The sequence below is a fragment of the Pipra filicauda genome, unplaced genomic scaffold (assembly GCF_003945595.2).
Source record: "Pipra filicauda isolate LSUMZ 115617 unplaced genomic scaffold, ASM394559v2 scaffold20_size4479445_pilon, whole genome shotgun sequence".
NCBI lineage: Eukaryota > Metazoa > Chordata > Aves > Passeriformes > Pipridae > Pipra > Pipra filicauda.
Window position 1 is genome coordinate 1,231,903 of NW_024104321.1, and position 20,131 is coordinate 1,252,033.

At 41.1% G+C, this 20,131-nt stretch overlaps 2 protein-coding genes across 2 annotated transcripts in view; one reads left to right on the forward strand and one right to left on the reverse strand.

Annotated features, from left to right (window-relative positions):
• The window catches only part of NECAB1 (N-terminal EF-hand calcium binding protein 1), a 108,354-nt gene that overhangs the window by 85,506 nt on the left and 2,717 nt on the right, over positions 1-20,131 (reverse strand). The gene's annotated exons all lie outside the window — the stretch shown is intronic.
• On the forward strand, positions 7,408-19,842 carry TMEM64 (transmembrane protein 64). The gene is made up of 3 exons (XM_039380986.1): positions 7,408-8,673; positions 14,228-14,383; positions 17,283-19,842. The coding sequence occupies exons 1-3, from the start codon at positions 7,927-7,929 to the stop codon at positions 17,475-17,477; spliced, it is 1,098 nt and encodes a 365-aa protein (XP_039236920.1). The 5' UTR covers positions 7,408-7,926; the 3' UTR covers positions 17,478-19,842.

Below are 20,131 nucleotides of genomic sequence, written 5' to 3' on the forward strand. Positions count from 1 at the left end.
AGTTGAAAAAAATATTGTAGCCCAGTGAAAACTGATGAAATTGAAACTGTTACAATAATACTGAGCAGCAATGGTACAGATGGCTCAAAGCCCCAGACAAACACGTTCACAAGCAAACTCCAAATCCAGGTAAAGAACTGAACTAAAGAAGAGATGAACTGTAGAGCATACCAATGGAAAGCTCCATATACTTTCAGGTTTTGTAGATGCCTTTGCCTGAAGACGTGACATGTATAACTTTTCTGTGAGTTTAATAACTCTGTAAGCAACTGTTTACCATGCTCCTTTGGGGTTTATCTTCTGTAGAGAAAAAAATTTTGCCCATACTACAGTTAAAAGAGGGCAGACCAAAGAATCTACTTACATGACTAAAACCCATATGCTGCTAAGTCTTTGCAAGATCAGGCTTGGAAACCTTTTTATGATTTTTTCTAATGATATAATTTGAACCAGGTTTACTAAATAACTTCAGTCTAAACACATACTTTTGGGTATCAATGTATGACCATTTGAAATCAACTTCAAAGTCAACAAATAGTTTCAACATGTCTAAACATTTTTAAGCACAGCTATTCTGTCTCTGTTGAACCTGGTAAGAGATGCCATTTGGAAATATTTGTTTTCAAAAGTCCAAATTGTCATACAGCTGGACTCCTACTTGCCTAAGCTGTGTACCCTATAGAGATCTGCTCTCTACACAGGTTTTGTATTTAGCAAACACACTAATCTTAATTACTATGTGCAAGGTTGTTTCCTACAGCATCACATGTTCCTCCTTTTATCGGAAAAGCTGCCACCAAGTGCAGAAAAGGCAATCTCCATGATCTGGAGCCAGAGGGAACAGCCTCTTTTATGCACAGACCCCATCCCTCTACCCTGTTTCTCACACCTTCTTCTGTATAACTTCATTCAAGGAGGACTAGAAGACATTTTTAAGTTTACACCATCTCTTCTGACTGGAGGAGAGGGGGAACAGGATTGAAAAGAACACACAGCCCTTTTTCATGTGGTTTCCTATCAACATTAACAATCTCTAAGTCCTGTCGGCCCTCACTATCTCATCTGATCATTCATTTATTTGTATTCTGTGTCTCTCTCCTAAGATGCTTGATGTGAAGCATCTCCTACAAGTTCCTGAGTGCCTGTTAAGCCTGCTGAGCACTACTGAATCCTTCAAAAGAAAGAGTAGATACTCCAAGCCTTTGGCAAAAACTTTATTGCAAATTTAATGGATTGCTGCTCTTGCAACTACATTGTGTCCCCCAGTTTCAGCTGTTGGAGTTGGGATGCAGACACCACAACACAGAAAAGGAAGACAAGGAGTGAGGTTTCCACTTTGCAGTCTTGGCACGTAGAAGGTGAGACCATTAAGAAGAGACTGGAAACTCTTTTCCAAACCCAGTCATAGTCTACCTCTCCTTTAAACTACTCAGCAGAGGAGGGTCAGGCTGCCTACTGAGTTCTGACTTTTGGGGCTTCTAGTTAAGATGCTCTATTGCCTATGGCCAGGGCCATAACAATTAGAATGGAAGGCAAATTAGGCTTAAAATCATGTTTTCACCAGTGTTTAATGTAAAATGTGAATGTTCCTTCGAAGGAGGCTAGTAACTCATAAGTTAGTCTAGCTGGAAACTAAGAAAAATCAATATTTTAGTAGATACACTGTAACAAGGATTATAAACATGCAGACCAATATATACAGTGCCTGATATAGGGTAATACTCAGACATGGGCTCTGCCATTGATTTTAGAAGCTGAGGTTTTTTTCAATCCTCAGCCTTCTACAGAGGCATAAAACCCTGCTTTGTATAATGCCTGCCAGTGGTTATCACATTGTGGTTTCTCAGATAAAGGAATAACAACAAAGATGGAAAAGGGTTGCTAAAACTTTACTGAGTAAAAGCTAATTGTAAATAAAGACAACATGAAAAAATAAATCCATGAGCTTCTTTCTAATCTTAGACTGCTGTAACTGAGATCAGTGGCCTGCTTTATACCAGCAAACTTAAATATGTTTTTATTTATCCAACCCACAAACTCAGTGTTCTGCTTCATGCTGACTTGAAGCTAACCTTAAAACTGCTTAATAAAGCTTAATAATAAAACTCAGTCAAATGTTACTATGCTGTTAAAACAAAATCTTTGGATCTTGGTTTAACCTTTAATATTAAATATGTTTACAAAAATCATTGAACCAAAAATATTGGGAGAAACTGACCTCTAATCCATAACTGGCTAGGACCTTACCATGTAAAAAGTGAAAATTCAGGCTACTTTTGTTTACTTTGCAACTTACTGCAATTTAAAAGTAAGTCTATAAAAGAGACAGATGTAGTTTTAACATAGGGGATTGGATTAAAAAGGATGCATATGTATCAAAAGGAATGTGATTTCTTGTTGAAGAATATCAAAGTATATTGCTAGAAAGACACAGGTGTGTGGGAACTGATGAAAACCTGACACTAAGGATATGCTAACATTCCATTTACTTACAACCCTCCCATTAAAAATGCCCTGAGCATGGTATATATTTAGATACAGTTCTTCTTTTACAGTTCTTCTGTCACTTTAAAGGTGAGGAAAATCTGTGTTAACAGTCTCAATAAATGACTTCACCAAGAGAATTTCCTGTTCCTCAGATATGCTTTTCTCACTGTACCTTATTTCATGATACCCAAAATTAATTTTGAAAGCACACCTTCCAGATGTTAGGGCTCTCAAGAACTGCCTCATGTATTCTGTTGTATGAAAATGTAGATTCCTAGTTTATGGTCCTGGTAGAATTAAGGAATTACATGGCTAACATTTCGAGGCACATCTAATGTTTGCACTGTGCAATTCAGGAGGACACAATTAATGTAATACATTTGGGTTTTCTTCCCTAGCTTACTATTTCCTAGAAGTGTCAGTGTTAGTCTAGTCCTTGTGAGCAATTTTGTGACTTCCAAACTTTAGGCTATTCCGCATTACACCAAAGGCCCCTGACTAATGTGGGGTTTTTGCAACAAAGCAGTTATTTCATGGAATAAAAAATTGGCAGAAGTTTCTTCTGTCAACCTAAGGATATCCTTTTGCAAGGAAGAACCCCATGTGAGTTTTTAAGAAGCATTAGCTTAAGTTTCCCATTACTCCAACAGCTGAAGGCACATATGGATATACCAAATATAAAGCTGTACTTTTGCCTTATGTATAAGGATGTTCAAGGTTTCTCATTTGTTCTTTCTGGGTCAAGACACTCTAAGGAATATTATACAAGTCATTGTAAATCTTCAGTTCTACTGTATTGGACTTGTTTTAGGTATGTCACTATTTATATAATAACTAGTACCACAATGATGTCTCAGAATCTTCTCTTCAATTTAAATATTTGAGCACATTGCTCACTGTATTTAATTTTTCTTCATGCCTTACATGGAGTTGTAATCAAATTGACTTGAAATGTTTCTTGTAAAAGTATTGTATAAACCATATTTCTTATGTAGAAATGTATGAAAATAAACACATTCATTTTCTGAATTATATGAGTTTACAGTAGTATATAAAACATGATTGATTTAACATGATTGTATCTGGACTTATCTGGGAGGCTGGGACTATATATCAAGTCATAAAGTTTCTGTAGACACCTAATAAATCAAGCTGCAAAATAACACAGTTTGGATTCTCACCTCAAGATTTAAAAACTCTTCAAGGTATACACTTAATGAGGTTTATGGGTACTTCATTTTTTATGTTTGTATCTTTCAACTAAAGATCTTATCTGAACTAGGTAGCTCCTGGTTAAAGCAACACAAAATTTGTTACATCTTGATAGATATTTGTCAAAAAAATTAAAACACTAGATGATCCTAGGTTACTAATAGTGCTCTTTCGCCTCTTACACCTCCTGTTCCTGATGCAGTAACTCCAGAACTATCACCTTTCACTGGGAATTTAAGCAATGTCCTATAAAGCTTCATGATAGCTTGTTTTCCTTCAGCACACTTCCCATTCACTTTGACAAAACTGTGAATGCACATGAATTTAAAATAGAATGATCCAAATCAGTGGGGGCCAGCAATGCCTTGCAGACTTGGTCTACCAGAATAATCTCTCTGGTCACGGCTTGCTCCTCACTAATACCTTTCCCCAAATCCTTGCAGCTAACACTCTGTTAAACAGCAAAAAGTGTATTCCCTGCATGAGCAAGGTTTACATTCACCTTCCTTCATGTGAATGTAAAGGAATGTACGACAAGGAAGACTGCAGACCAGAGGGAGGCAGCTCCAGTGAGAGCCTGCTGTGGCCTCAGAATGGTTGCTCCTGACATAAATTAGTCAATGTTGCAGTTCCCACCGCAGGACCTTCACAGTAATGCTGACAGAACTAACAGACATTTAGAAGTACACTGGTGTTATGGCCCTTAATATCATCTGAAAAAAGTCCTGCCTCTCCCTCCTAAAGAGCAATTCAGAAATAGCTATGGCAAGTTTTCAGGAGCTCGTAACTCAGAATAATTTTAGCTCCTAATTCGTGGCTTAATGTATCCTACTCTCCACCTTCAGAGCCCCTCTTCTGTGTGGACCAGTTACATGGGCCTAAATGAGTCATGTGTTTCATTTGAATATGATGACTCACATGCTTAGTTGGGTGTGTTTGCATAATAATATTCCTTGAAGTAAAAGATGAGACGGGAGAAGCAGAGTTTCAAAACATAAATGACCATTTCTCAGTTGCTCCTGCCAGATCAAAGAAATAGCCTGGACCTACATCATGGGCCTGGAAAAAATGGCAAAAATTCTTCAATATCCACTACAATGTACATTACTGTGAGAGTATCTTTCTATAGAAAGATTTTATTCCTTGAAGCAGAACAGTCCTCCAGCTGTTATTCTGTGCCACTCAGGTTTTATTCTGATTCTCAGAAAAATGCCAAACATAAATAAAAAGAAAGGTAAGAAATGAGTTGAAATGATAGATGAGTTTAGTGAGAATCTGAGTAATTCAGCCTAAGGAAGTATAGGAGCAGTTTTATTTGATGTAATGCAATATTTTAAACCTGTATGTACTAAACCTGTATTTTGTATTCCTATTAACTCAATTTCTGAAGTTAACCAGGCCAGCTGTGCTTTTCCAAAGAACAGGTTAGACAACATTTGTTGGAAATTATTCACTAAATCAACTAATCTATGTGGGGGAAAAAAAAAGTGCGTTGTCTTTTTTGGAGCACAAAATGTTTGTCCAGAAGCTGTGTGTTCAAGAGGTCATCTGGTTTTTTAAGTGTAATGATTGGTCTATGGGAAGGTAACTGCTTTTCCTTACAACTCTTGCTTTGCTTATATCAGCAGACCATTGCAACTGCATCATCCATGGTACAGGAATATCTTATGATTCACTGACTAGTAAGTCTGAAAGGTGGACCATTTTGTCTGGCATTTTGTCCAGCAATGTGCTAATTTGGCACATTTTCAAGGGAGTGTGAGGTTGGTTTTTTTCCCTTCAGATAGTAAGAGGGTGCTGGGAAGGCTTGCAGGAGCCAGCTGACGCTGCCTCTCAGCTCCATAGATGTGTCTGCTGTGTGTGCAGGAGAGGCTTCCAGCTCCACCCAAGTCCTGCTGAATTCCTGTGGCCTTGCTGGGATATTTTTCCAAAGATGCTCCATGACCATACTCTGTGTCACTCAAAATCTGATTGTTTGTTGTCTTTCCTTCCTGAGCCGTTGCACCAAGGGACAGTAGAATGCCAGGATTAGCTATTTTAGGGAGCAAGGTGATGGATAAAGTGGAGGAGTTTCAGCCTATATATTCCTAGGGACTGGAGAAGCATCTCCACTAACTAGCTTCAATATATTTTATAGATTAGAGTGTAATGTCAGAACTGTCACTTAGATGGATCATTATTTCCCTCATACCATTTTGAGGTCCCTTTTCAATTACAGTTTCTGTGATTATAAATACAGAACCCTGTAGCTTTTAGAGTGGCAGCTGGAGATTCATTTTGGCTCTGAGGAAAAGGTTCTGCACTTTAAATGCAGAAATGTAGGGGCAGCATAAAGCGTGTAACTCTGGTAGACGTTTCCGCTCAGGCTTTTTCCTATTCTATGTAAGCAACTGCACTGAAAAAAAATATACAGAAACTAAATCCACAACAAAGACATACGTGCTCTTAGTATAAAACCCAAAATTAATATTTTGTCTTCTTATTTTTCTATTGAACTTCTGGCCCATCCTGGTTTGCTGAAACGCTTTACTGAATGTACAAGCATGCCCATCGTCCTTTACAAGCCGTAATGCAGGGCTTTCTTTCCATTATTATAATAATTCTGGATGTATGCCCTGTCTGTGTTTGCACTGTAAGCAAAGAGCACACACAAAATCAAATGCTCACATTCAGATACAGGTAACAGCATGAAAGCAAATTATGCTGGAAGTATTTATCTGCAACTTGCTTGCTGTACAGAGTCCCCAGGATCATTTTATTCTGCTGATGATTCTCAAAGACATCTGCCATTTTCTTAGGCTGATTTGTTGGATTGCCCAGATTTTATTGTTTCGAACAGTGTATTTTGCAAGTGCGTATTTGCAGTACTTCCTTCAAAATATGTTCTTCATTTTGAGATTTGGTTAGTTTTTTGGGTTTTTTTCCAATCACTCTTTACAACTCCCACACATTCTCGTTTTACATACCCCTCTGAATTTCCCAGCAGAGAAATATAACTCCGCTGGAGCACACTGTATGTTTAAGAGTTGTAAAGAAAACGAATCCCTTTCTGCACCCTATGGCTCCTGTCATTAGTAACGCCAGAGCAACGGCGACCGACGAAGTTGTCGAGCCTCTGCGAGGCTCTCGAGAAAACACCCCTCTAAATGGAGCCCTTGCTGAGTGTTCAGGCTCAACATTCTAGCAGTGGCTCAATATTCGAGTTCAAACCATCCCAAAGTGTGCCTGAGCCTTTCGATCGTATGAGCCAAGCAGAGCCAAGCCGACCTGACGGTGAGATGCCACGGAGCCCAAGGGTCGCGGCTGTCGCCCCTCAGCTCAAAGCCCGGCTGCTGGCTGGGAGAGGCTCGTCTCGCTCGTGGAGAGGGGAAAGCCCGGGTGTTTGCGATACAAAGCCTTCACATAAGGGAGGGAGAGTCGCCGATGCGGCAATGGAGCGCAAGAGTAACAGTGTCGTCAGTGATGCTTGAACCAAGCGCTCCTCTGACAGAAAATAACCCGCTTTTCAGCACGGCCCCTCTAAACCCTGCAGATTACGGCTCTGCCGGGAATGCGGGCTGCTGAGGACCGCGGGGCAGAGCGAGACGAGCCGTACCCGCACCACGGGCTCGGCAGTGCGGACTCGGCGGGGCTCCGCAGGGCACACCCGCCCAGCGCGGCGCTCCCGGGGCGGGGCGGGAGGCGGGACCGCGGCGCCGCTGCCGAGCCCCGCAGCGGGGCCGGACGCGGCTGCCGCCGGAGCCGAGTCGAGCCTCCTCCCTGCCGGGATTGCCACATCGGCACCGCCGCTCCGAGAAGGCGCTTTCCGGAGCGGATCGGGAGCTCAGCGCGCGGGGAGATGGAGCCCCGGTGCTGCCGCCGCCGCCGCTGCCGCCGCCCCCCGGGACCCGCGCTCCGCCAGGGCCGCCGCTGCCACTGCCGGGACGGAGAGAGCGGCCCCGTCGCCGTCTAACGCCGCAGCCCCGGCGGCGCGGCCGAGGCGGGAGGCGGCGCGGAGGCCGCCGCGGCCCCTCCGCCCGCCGGGCGGCGGCGAAGCGCGGCCCCCTCCTCCCCGCCCTCCCCGCCGCCGCTTCCCCGCCCCCGCCCGGCCCTCGGCCGGGCTCGGCAGCCGGGCCATGGCAGGGCGATGAGGGAGCGGCCGCCCCTGCCCGCAGGCTGCGTGGGGAAGCGGGGAGCGAAGGGGCCGCGCGGCTCGGCAGCGCTGGAGCCGCGCGGCGGCGCGGGGGGATGCGGGGCGCGGGGGCCGCGGCGCTGCAGCTCCTCTCCCGGGCCGTGAAGCAGGCGGCGGCGCAGGGCGCCCGGCAGGACCTGGGCCGCTGGCTGTCCCGAGCCGGCAGCGGCGGGGACACCGTCGGCTTCGTCCCCGCGGAGGCGGCGGGGGCCGGCGGGCTGCTGCTCGGGCCCTACGCGGAGCAGGACGGGCTGCCGCCGGCCGAGCTGCTGCTCTGCCAGCTGCCCGAGGCGGGCGGCGGCGGGCACGGGCTGGCCGAGGGCCGGGGCTGGCGCTGCTCCTGCTGCCTCTTGGGCACCTGCTGGTGCAAGAGCTGCCTCATCGTGTGCGTCCTGGCCGCCCTCTGCTTCGCCTCGCTGGCCCTGGTGCGCCAGTACCTGCGGGACCTGCTGCTCTGGGCCGAGAGCCTGGACAGCCTGGCCGGCGTGCTGCTCTTCACCGTGGGCTTCATCGTCGTGTCATTCCCCTGCGGCTGGGGCTACATCCTGCTCAACGTGGCCGCCGGTTACCTCTACGGCTTCATGATGGGCATGGGGCTCATGGTGCTCGGCGTCCTCGTCGGCACCTTTGTCGCCCACGTGGCCTGCAAGCGGCTGCTGGCCCGCTGGGCACGGACCAGGATCCAGGGCAGCGGGACGCTCAGTGCCATCGTCCGCGTCGTGGAGGGCGGCAGTGGCCTCAAGGTGGTGGCTCTGGCGCGGCTCACGCCGATCCCCTTCGGGTTGCAGAATGCCGTCTTCGCGGTGAGTCCCAGCGTGGGCCGTGCGGCCAAAGAAAGAGGCACTGGCTGGAAGGATGTCTTTCGGCATAGTGGCCGCTGTCACTGGTGGAGGTTGCCTGCTTTCCTGGGAACAAACCATGGTCTCACCATGGTTTCTCTCTCTTTTAACAATAGTAAAAGTGGCTCTTCTGTGCAGGCGGAGGGACAGCAGGCAGGTTTTTGAGATGCCTTGCTCAGTGGCATTGTGTTAGAGTTGCTCTCTGGCTTTCAAGACCATATTCTGGTGTTAGAAAGAAGCACCAAGGTGCTGTGTAGCAAAATCTGCAGAGAACTCAATGGTTACAGAGTGCCTGGGTTTTTAAAATGATCCGAGTGGGAGGAAAAGTCTTGCCAGATCTTCCTAAACTACTTAATATAAGTAGTCATGTTGGAAAGAAAAAAGTGGACAGATTAAAATTCTTGCTCAGTGTGGTTGGTGTTTATGGCATGCATCTGGCAGTCTATACAGGGTGTTAAGTCCATGCACACAATCGAGGTCGCAGGTTTTGGGCAGAAGAGTAAGATGTAGCATCAGACCTGAAAAGGGACAGTACACCAGAGGTGTACCACTGAAAGTTAATTTAAACTTTAGTTTGAAAAAGGGTTAGTCTTGCTTTTCTTTCTACTTTTAGATGGAGATTGTACATTCATTAGTACATTCATTAGTACGTTCAATAGTACGTTTTTACATTCAGGAGAAAGTAAAGAAGAACATAAAGGGTATTCTTTTTGAGTACTGTCATGCTGATGGTGACAGTTTCAGACCCTCATTGCTTCCCGTGTGCTTTGTCTGAAGGATCTGGTTTTGGCTGTGTGTTACACATCAGTTGTATCTGCTAACTTGGTGAAATCAAAACAAAACAAATGGGATTGTGAAATATTTTAAATATTTATCAGTAACTTAGAATTTCTTTAATGTAAGTAACCAAGTGTTTTGGTCTGCCACTTTCTTACAGCACACCTTCCTTCCCCTGTCTGCTGTTCTGATCCTGTTCCCTTCTGAAGGCTTGCTTAATTTTGACAGAATCATCTGGCTGCTTTTAGTAGGTCATGGGATACCAAATTTGTTATTTAAGAAAAAATTAATCCATGCAATTCTGGGGGGGGTAACACCCACGTCAAATATCTAAAATTGCTGTGTATAAAACTCTCTATACTGGGGCATTCATCTCCAGAGCTGTGATCTTTGTCCATAAGAGCTGTAGCAACTTGTAATTTCTTTTTAAACAGATCCTTTAACCATTTCCTTGTTAAGAGTGAGAAACTGAACGGCTGAACCTCTGCTGTTTTGTTTATTAACCTTTATTACTGCAGGACTGAGGAAGCTTAGACTTGTCCAGCTGGGAGCAGTCTCTGCTGGAGCCCAAGGTCCTAGTGTAGCAGTTGAAGCTTCTGCTGTACTGTGACCCTCCTAAAGTGGGGAAAACTGTTGTGCTAGAGTTGTTCACAGCTTCAGGGTGTCAAATGAAGTAGTCAGCAGATGTTTTAGAGTAGTATTGGATCTGAAGAACAGACAGAGAATTACCAAATTAAAATTATTTCTTTCCTGGCATAACCATTCTGTTGGAAACACAATTCAGCAGAGTATTTTGGCCAGTCCAATATTAAAATGATGCTGTAAATCAGTTGTTTGTATTCTCCCTGTTCTGCAGGCTAAATAATTTTCATGCCAAGTGGAAGGTTTCAGTGTTAAAATAATGGATAGAAAATGAGATGAATCCAGAGTCTTGAGTATACCAAGTAACTTGGATGTTTCCTGCTAATATTAGTTGTGTTACATTTATCCAGATTTACTTCTTTGTAGCATAGTCAAATAAAGCACAGTGTGCTCAATTTTTTACTGAGGACATTTAATAGGAGGTACTAGATCGATAAAAAATAAAATGTTGCATGCAAATTTGGGAATTCAGTTTCTTACTGTGATTCAAGTTTAAGTTATGTATACCTGCACAGATCGAGCTGTCATTTCTTTGAAATCTCACTTATTTGAAAACTTAATGCTCTTTTTAAATTTAAAATGCGTTCCCCCCTACTAGCAACTTCAGCAATGAATTTGGAAAGAGTTGCTTTTGAAAAGACAGTGATCCTAAGAAAGCTTACACGTCTTTAATTTTCTAGCAGTCTTGTCTGTGCATGTTTTCAAGGTTGATATTTATAAGTAAACTGGAGATGCTGAGAATATTTAAATGAGAAGGAAGGAAGGAAGTGACACATGAGGTCAAGCCATAACCTTGATGTGAGCTGGGTCGTCTGCAGGGCTGGGATTAAATGTTTCTACAAACACTTGTTCAGTGGCATGTACCATCTGCTGAGGGTTTTTGTGAGGTTGAATTGCAGGAGGTGTAGAGAAAGATGGAAGAGCTTCTTAACATTTGATTAGTGAGGGGATCATATTAATTGAAACATCACAAGAAAAAAATTAACACAAATTTGCTAGAGTCTCACCAGGCAGACGTGAAGATCTTGCTGCTTATACGGTCATTCTGCTGCTCTTTGAGAAAGTGCTGATAGTAGAGCGGTGGGGTAATGCATTTCCTTGCCTTTCTGGAAGACCTAGAAACTTGTTAACTGAAAGCATGTTTGTACTTCTCTTTGAGTGGGTTTTGCTTGATTGTCACTCCTCTGATGCCAGAGTGGCCTGGGCTGCTGGAGTGGGCTGATAGCCCTTACTGACGTGTTTGCCCATGCACAGCCCTCTCCCCTTGGCCGCTCTGGGTGTTTTGAAGGTGTTTTTGTAAGGAGGCCTGGTATGCAGGTTATCATCTACTTCCCACAAGTGGATTCATGGAGCGAGATTTGTGCAAACTGGTTATTTGTAGTGCCAGATGTAGGTTACATTGGAATTCATGCTTCTTTTTTTCCTCCTCTTTGAGAGGGGTATCACATGGAAGAAATAATCTAAGAAATCTGAGTGTTCAAGTGTGCATCTCTGGTTCCAGAAATGCACACAGTGAAGTCAGTTGAAGAAAGGGTACCTGCTTTGCAAGAATATGCAGGCTGCTTACTCTGCTTGTTGGAAACTTGATAGCTGGTTTGGTTTTTTAATTCACTATTTTTTGCTGTTGTTTTGTTTTGTTTGTTTGTTTTGTAGAGCATCCGAGTTATCCTTAGCTCTGTCACAAAGCCTAGTGATCCAAAACACAGGGATTCATAAATCGAGGGGAGATAAATCTGTTGCAATCCCCAAAGGCATGTGACCCCCCAACAAAGTCCTGACACCAGAGTTTATTCTTTGACAGCACTGAACCAAAAGTGTTGGCCACAAAGAATACACAAAAGTGCGACTGAACAGAGCCTGTCCAAGGCTTAATTGGAGAGTTTCTGGCTATTGTTACCAAAGCAGTTAGGTAGTTCTTAATTGTATTTAAATACGATTTAAATGCCATTCTGTAGTGGCCCATAACACAGTTGCATCCATGCTTGCTTTGGGATTTCACTGTTAATTTTTGCTGGCCTGAACTTTTATTAGAAACAGAGCTCTGGTAGCCTCAATTGGACAGCTTGGCCATGCAGATGCCAGTCTGGCAGGTTCATAGAGCAGGTAAAGATGCTGGAAAGGAAAGTATGAAAAGCTGTAAGTTTTATTGATGAGTTCTCAGGTTTCTTAGGCAGGGATACTGTCTGCTTCCTGTGCCTTCTGGGAAAAGGAATAAGACTGTCAGTCTAAACCTTCAAACCAGGATTTAAAAGGGCATCTCGAAAAATGTTTCCCCCTTTTCCTAGCTTTCATTTCAGTGGGAAGTACAAGCTGCAGTCCAGTGTATCCAGTGGCAGTATGCCCTTCATTTGGAAACAATCTCTCTCCTGACTCAGGAGGTCCAGTTGTTTCAGGACAGATCCAGATGTGCAAACACGTTGCTTTGCAACCTAAGTGTCCTTAATACATATACAGAAATGAGAGAGGTGCCAGGAATGTTAAAACAATCTTTGGGAAGTTTCCCAGCTCCATTAGATTTAATGATAGCGTCCTACTTAGCAAATCTTGCCTCTGCGTTAGTATTTCGGAGATTTTTAATAGCAACTTCTCCATTCCCATGACAAGATGGTAAGTTTGGGCTGTGCATTCTTATTACATGGCCCAGATTATGATAATGTTTAAAAAAAACGTCTTTTGAAAGCAATGGTCAAATGTAAAGTTCTGACATAATTATGTAATGCTTTTTCATAATAAATCTAAATCTTGCATAGAGAGGGAAATATATTATTTTTGGTGCTGGTATATGTTTCAGTCTGTGGGAAGTATGATTTGCAGTGTGAAGTTTGGAATTGGCTTATGGGATCTTGTCCCAGGGAATTAACTTAATCTTTATGCTTCATTACATTCTGCTCCTCCATTGCCCTTCCTTCCTCCCAGAAACTTTCCACTGATGGTGCACAGAGCTCTGAGAATTCAGCACTGTGACTTTCACAGTAACCAAAGTTTATTTTAAGAATAGCATGATGAAATGAGTAACATTGCTGCTATTCTGTGGTCTTCAACATTGTACAAAACTGTCAAGGTCAATAATTTCCATGTAGGCTCCCAGTGTTAGGGCTGTTCTTAATTAGATCTTGTTTTGTTATGATGTGATCAACCGAATTGTTTGGAAAATTCGTTAGACTGCTTGTTTTCAAGATCACCCTTTTCATACTCATTTTTAACTCAGTTTCCTCTTGTTTTCTTTTTGGTTGTATAAATATCTTTTGACTTCATGAGTCTTGCATTTAATATTTCCCAATGGCTGCTGATACTAATTTATCTGGTACTGTGTACTTTGTACCCATATAAACTCATATGTCCACGTAATGACTCAGAACAGAAATTTCACACCATAGAGAAGAAAATATTGAAGTATTAGTAGTGTTTTTTCTAGAGAAATGAACAAAAGCTATAGTCATGTGTACTGTTATGTTCACTAGTTGAAATGTGATGCAAAATACCTTTGGTAAAGAATCTTAATGATACCTACGTGTATCAGTACAGATATAGATAGGTATTGCTCATAGGGATCATTGATAGATATATGTGTCTTATTGAGCTGTATAAACTCCCTTGCAGACACAAATTGCCATTCTGTTTGCCAAGATCATGTTTAAGACAGTGACATTTTGAACAATTACCTCTTGTATTATGTGCCATACGTGTAAAATCCAAAGCAAATAGATTTTTGCTTTAGACCTTTGCATTTGATAAAGTAATTTCTTCCAACAAATAAATTCTCATAAATTCAAGGGCTCTATTCACCCTGCAGAAATAAATACCTTCAATGAACAGTGTAATTGCATCCTTAGTTAATGACTTTTACACAGAGATGTTGTGTAATGCAAGGTGAAATGAAATAAAACCTATTAACTTTAAAAAGGCCAGATGAAAACTAGACACATACTGTTTTGTTATACTGTCTTCCCACTGAGCGCGAATCTAAGTTTCAGTGAAGGAATGTGAGAAATTCTTTCATGATTTTGCAGGGATGGTTGTGGGAGCAGCAGTCTGGTTGTTTGTACACACAGACTGTGTAAGAGCTGTGCTTGATTTCTTACTCTGTCTTTTTACTCAGATTACAGATTTGTCACTACCCAACTACCTGATGGCTTCTTCAATTGGGCTGCTTCCTACTCAGCTCCTGAACTCATACTTGGGCACTACCTTGCGCACCATGGAGGATGTGATTGCAGAGCAAAGTGTTAGTGGCTATTTTATATTTGGTTTCCAGGTAAGTTAAAATAATTACTTTCATAGATCTTGGTAGTGGTAGTGTCAGTCTCTTTGTGACTTCTGTTGACTGCTAGATACCCAGAAAAATAGGTTTCCAGTGTACTGTTTTCTTCTGATTTTGTTTTATGCTGTTAAAAAGTTTAATTCTCTCATACCTCACTGTGACACAAAGCAGAACTTACTCAGTGTTCTCTTTTTTTGACTCAGTTTTAGCAAGCTTTCTTTTCTTGCCCTCTGTGGTAATCTCCTGCTGAATTTTAGAATTGTCAAACCGCCCCTACACAAAAGCTCATGTGCCACCATCTGTGAAGAAGTGTGCTCAGGGTGTGTAGGCCCAGCACCCGTGCAGTGTTCACTGTTAGCACTCAACATCCCCATTTTGCATAGGTGTTCAGGACTGAAAGTGCTGTAGAAATATAATTTTGCTAATGCCTAAATCAGAATACCCTAATTTTACAAGTAAGTAAATTAATGAGAAGTATGTAGTACCTTTACATGACCTTAGCTGATGAAATAATTCATCTATAAATCTTGGGTACAAACCTTAGGTCTGAGACCATTAGGAGCATAGAAGTTATGGGTATTTCATAACTAGATTATATATTAAAACTGCCTCTGACAGTGTCAGTACTTCAAGATATGTTTGACTAGCAGTTACCATGGTTTGCAGACTTTCAGTAAGTACTGCAGTCATTTACATTCCTCAGTTTTTACATTTATAAAACTGATGTTTAACAATGCTAACAGAAAACTATGTCTAGGACCCTTTAAAACGTAACTTCCCCCTTCCCCTGATACTTGTGTTCTTTTAAATAGAACATACGATTTATAGGCTTCATAGAACAGGGTTATGAGTATTAAAAATGCCTTTCTAAATATGGGGTTAATAGCCTTAATACATCAAAGAGCAAATAAATGGTTATTTGATCAGCTATCATTTTAGTCATGAAATGTTATTTCCAGGGTAGTAGTTTTTAGTGGTATTTTCCTTTCTTTTTTTACTTTTTTTTTTTTTAATGACATTGACTCTCTGCAGATTATATAGGTTGTAACATAACTGTTGCTCAGGTAAGTGCTAGCTGGATAGTCTGGAAGTTTGAATAGGAGTACTGACCTCCTTGAGAGCAATCCTTAAGATCTGACTGAATAAGTGAAGGGGAGGCCTTTAGTGGAGGAATTATTTGTGTTCTCTCACTGTCTCTCAGACCTGGTGCTTTGGCAGGCTGAGCTTTGATTGGACTTTGATTTAGGGAATAGCTCTGAAAATCCTTCACATTTCATGGTTGTCTGTGTATAAATATATATATTTAAAATATTCATCTAGAGAACTAGGTTTCTGGTAGTACTATTTCTAAAACCAATCAAATTTAAATATTTGAGTAAGCTTTTAGAACAGGATTTTTCCTATGTATTCAGAACTTGGTGTCCATAGTCTCATTTCGACTCTTATGTTGACCATCTTTTGAAATGTTTAACTTGAATTGGTGAAAGACATCTTTTTCACCACAAGGATAGTCAAGCAGTGGAGAAACAGATTGCCTGGAGAGGTGGTGAAATCTCTATCCTTGGAAGTTTTCAAGACCTGACTGCACAAAAGTCCTGAGCAAACTGTTCTGATCTTGCTGCCAGCCCTGAGCAGCAGGTTGGGCTAGAGACTGTCAGGATGCCTTCCCCCTGCAGTTATTTTGTGACCATACTTGCCAGTCATCTCAGTGATATTTTAGCATCTTGTATGCCATGCTGGCAGATGTTTTAAGCAAGTCCTCAATGCTAAAGAAAACATACCTCTACCAATTAGTAACCAAGTTCAGATTTTGGACTCAGAACTTTAGGTTCTGTTATAAGCAATATAACAGCAATATAATATCCTTGGTTTTTTGAAAGGAAGTTGCTGATTCCAGCTAGTTTCATAAAACATTCTTAAAAAAAGACATAATGTACTTCTTTCAAAGGGACTCTTAGTATGAGACAGCTTGATTTTTATTTGAAGATTTTATCATTTTTATTAAGGAGGATCTCAGCTAAAAAACTTGACTGGTGTTTTATTGAAATCAAAATATGCTTCTGAGGAGTGCAGTGCACGCCAATGTCACTGCATGAGTAATTTCTAAGCAAAAATTGTCCAGGTTTATTTCTGATGATTTTTGTGCTGAAAGTTTAAGAACTCTTAGCGATATAACTTAGAGCAAAAATCTGAACTAAACCCCTAGTTTTTTACAGTATTTCCTCCTTAAACAAATGATAAAACCCCACACCATTGACATCCTGTCTCTTCCCTGAGCCATCCTCCAGAAACCAAGTTCTTCCCTTAAAGACTGCTGTAAGTCACTTATAAACTCTGATTCTGCCCTGTTTAGTCCTGATAAACTGGTCCTCTCTGCTGCATTCCACACCAGAGGGACAAGGATAAGTTTTATTTCCTTTGGTCTGCGTCATTCTCTGGCTGTGCTCTGCTGTTTTGCAAGTTGCAGGTGCCCAGTAGAATTTAAACCTGTTATTCCCTTGGTACGTGGAATACAGCCTCTTTGACTTACAGAAGCACACCATGTCATTTCTTTGCAGAAACCTTATTTCCAAGAGAGGAAGTGAAAGAATTGCATTATAATAAGTGTATGGATGTCAACAGAAAGAAAGAAACTATCTTTCCAATTCTTGTAAATATTTAAGTTCTATGTAATGTCTATGTTGATACGCTGGTTACACTGCCAGCATATGTAGGTTTAGAGCTTCTCACTGGTTAAGTTCATCTCCCTTCTAATGTCTTGCCAGCAAAGCATTGAGCCCACAGACGCCTTCATGAATCTTTGCATCGACAACTTACTATTTTGTTCAGATCAGTTGCTTTGTATTCATGCCTGCAGCCTATATAGCCTACAACACTCTTGTTTTATTTGCAGATTGTCATAAGCATAGGACTCATGTTTTATGTTGTTCACCGAGCTCAAGTGGAACTGAATGCAGCTATTGTAGCGTGTGAAATGGAAATGAAGACATCGCTTGTTAAAGACAGTCAGCCAAGCCTCACTGGTTCAACCACATACTGCAGCAAAAGGACAGTAGCATTCGCTGGAGGAGGTGTCAATATTGTGTGATTTCAAGTATTAATAATTAAGTAAGGTTTTGTGAACCTGAGCTATCACCTAGAAATATCTATGGACAATTGAAATAGATTTTTTTTAAAAAATTGCAAGTGATTACAGGTTGTACTGTGGCACAAATCAACTGACCAGCTTTTCAATTGCGCAGGGGTGACTTCTAGCAAGAAAAGGAAGATGGCAAAGTAACTTAAGATGTAAATGCAAATTTGGCTGCACCTTTGGTCATTTATTATGCCTGTCATGGCCTGTAGCCTGCACTTTAGTTTTTTTTCCTTTGCTCCTATAAACTGAGAAATGCTTCTATAAACTGAGAAAAGTAGCACAGAGGTAAATATTTTTCTGCTTAGCATTATTTATAAGGCTGAATAACTATATGCAGTAGAATTTGATTACTGATAAAGATGAATGAGAAGGTGTGCAATTCAGTGTGTTATTCTTGAATGTGCTTTTGATTTGGACTTGCTTCCAGAAGTTGGAGTGTATTATTTAGCTAATGATGGGACCATTTGGCTTTTTCTTCATTTTGATTTAAAAAAATAGAATCCTATATAAAGTTTTGGTTGAATGTATTTTTCTAAGGCATTACAAATGTTGCAGAGCCATTATGTATTCACACAAGCTTAAATCCTACATTGTGGGACTGAAGTGCTCTTAAATTACATTTTAAGTTACACTGTGTAATATGCAAAGTACAAGGGTAAATGCAGAAGTTAGATTGCAGAGACTATTTGAAGGAGACTTCATTGGTTTTGCCACCTTGGTGATTGTAACAAAGGGCTGTTCCACGTTAGTCCTATTTATAGTATTTTTAATTGCTAAAAGGATGGAGTTTTTCAGCTCACATGACTACAGGTAGTAAGATTTCCAGAACAGGGAGCTAAATCTCTCCTTTAAACAGAATGATGGGATACTGGCAGTACTAATTTTACAAGAAGGTGGCCTTTATTTTGTAAGTGAATCTCCCCTCCCTTTAAAAAGCTTTAAAAATTCGCTTTGGTTGGCACATTTTTTGTACAAGTTTTACATTTTTTAAAAGACGCAATCTATTACAAATTTCATCAGAGTGAAGAAATGAAAACTAGAGATTCTCCTTGGAAAATAAATAATCCAGTAATGGAGGAGGACAGCAATGTCTCTGAGACTCAGGAATTCTGACTCCATTTTTGCAAGACAACACTGTATTGGATACTGCTCCTTTTACACGTGCTGTGGACTGTTTTTCACTGAGTTTGAATAGACTGGATAACCTGATAGTAACTTGTGTGTGTATAAAAGGAAAACAACAATAATGGCTGAACACGATGTTCTGTATGTGCGATTTCATGTAGATATACATAGCAATGTTCAATTGCTCAAACACAGGCAAGTCATCTGATACAAAAACAATGTAAAGTATTGCTTATTTTGTAGTTATTTTGTGTGAGTTTTTAAGGATGCCTTCAGGCTTCCAGACTTTGTGTTATTTTCTAACAGTACGACTGTGCCTCCTTTTTGTAAGGTTGTTTGTAGGGTCCAAACATTTTTTCTTCTTCAGAATAGCAGGTCTTCAAGGATATTGGGAAGCAGAGGTCTGGTAGCCTCTAACAGCCTTACTGAGAGGACGTGTGGTAGTCGTGCAACTGGACATCTACGCATTCTGTCGTAGTGGATGTTCCATTTTGTTCTTTAAATTTGTGTCCTTTGCAGACTGGTATTCTTGGGTCTTGTGACCTAAGGAACTGAACTAGTTAAATGAAAACAACAAAGTTCAGATTGTCTCCTTTCTGTTGTTTTGGGGCTTTGGTTTTTGGGGGGTTTTTTTGGTTGGTTGGTTTTTGAAAAAGAAATCTGTATACACCTGAAAGTGTTTATTTACACATCTCTGCCTCTGACAGCTCCTGTGTGAAAACAAGAGAGCCAGATAACTTTTTGATGGCGTTATTTGTCATCATGGTGTAATTAAGTCTTTTCTTAACTGAAGGGTGGGGTTTTTTGTTTGTTTTTCTTTCTTCTAAAGAGCAATCCTTCAATAATGAACTGATCTGAACTTTGCTCCATCTTGCCAAATGAAATAGTGTTTTGAAGAGGGTATCTCTTTCTTTGCATTTTTTAACTAACTTAAAGTTGCGTTGATTATTCGAGACATTTCCCAAATACGTATTTTGAAGTGCTTTTATTTCCATGACATTTTGTAACCAGAGTAACTTCACTATGTGAACACTTTTGTAGTATGAAATTAGTTCTTAAGACTTTTGCATTTTGCTTGATACTTGTAATATTTGTGTACAAGTTAATGGGAAATGTGCATTAAAAGGAACTTTTCTGTACCATGCCAATCATAGTTTTATACAATAAATTCACTCAAATTTCTTTAAAGGAATATGTATTAGATTTTTAAGTTGCTGTGACATAGTTGGAAAGAAGGTGCAGTGGAGTCTCATCTTTATGTATGCATACAGGGATAGTTGCCTACATTGAAGGAGTAACAAGTTAGGCTTTAAGGATGAAGTCAATGGGTGGAGAGTTACTGATGAGGGAAAAACACTTGATTTTTTTTTTAATTAAATACATGCTTAATTCTATTAAATGCTTTCAAGATTAAGTATTTGCAGCTGGCTTTTTGATAGAAGAATAAGCATACATTGCTTATGAGAAACATGCTACTGAAC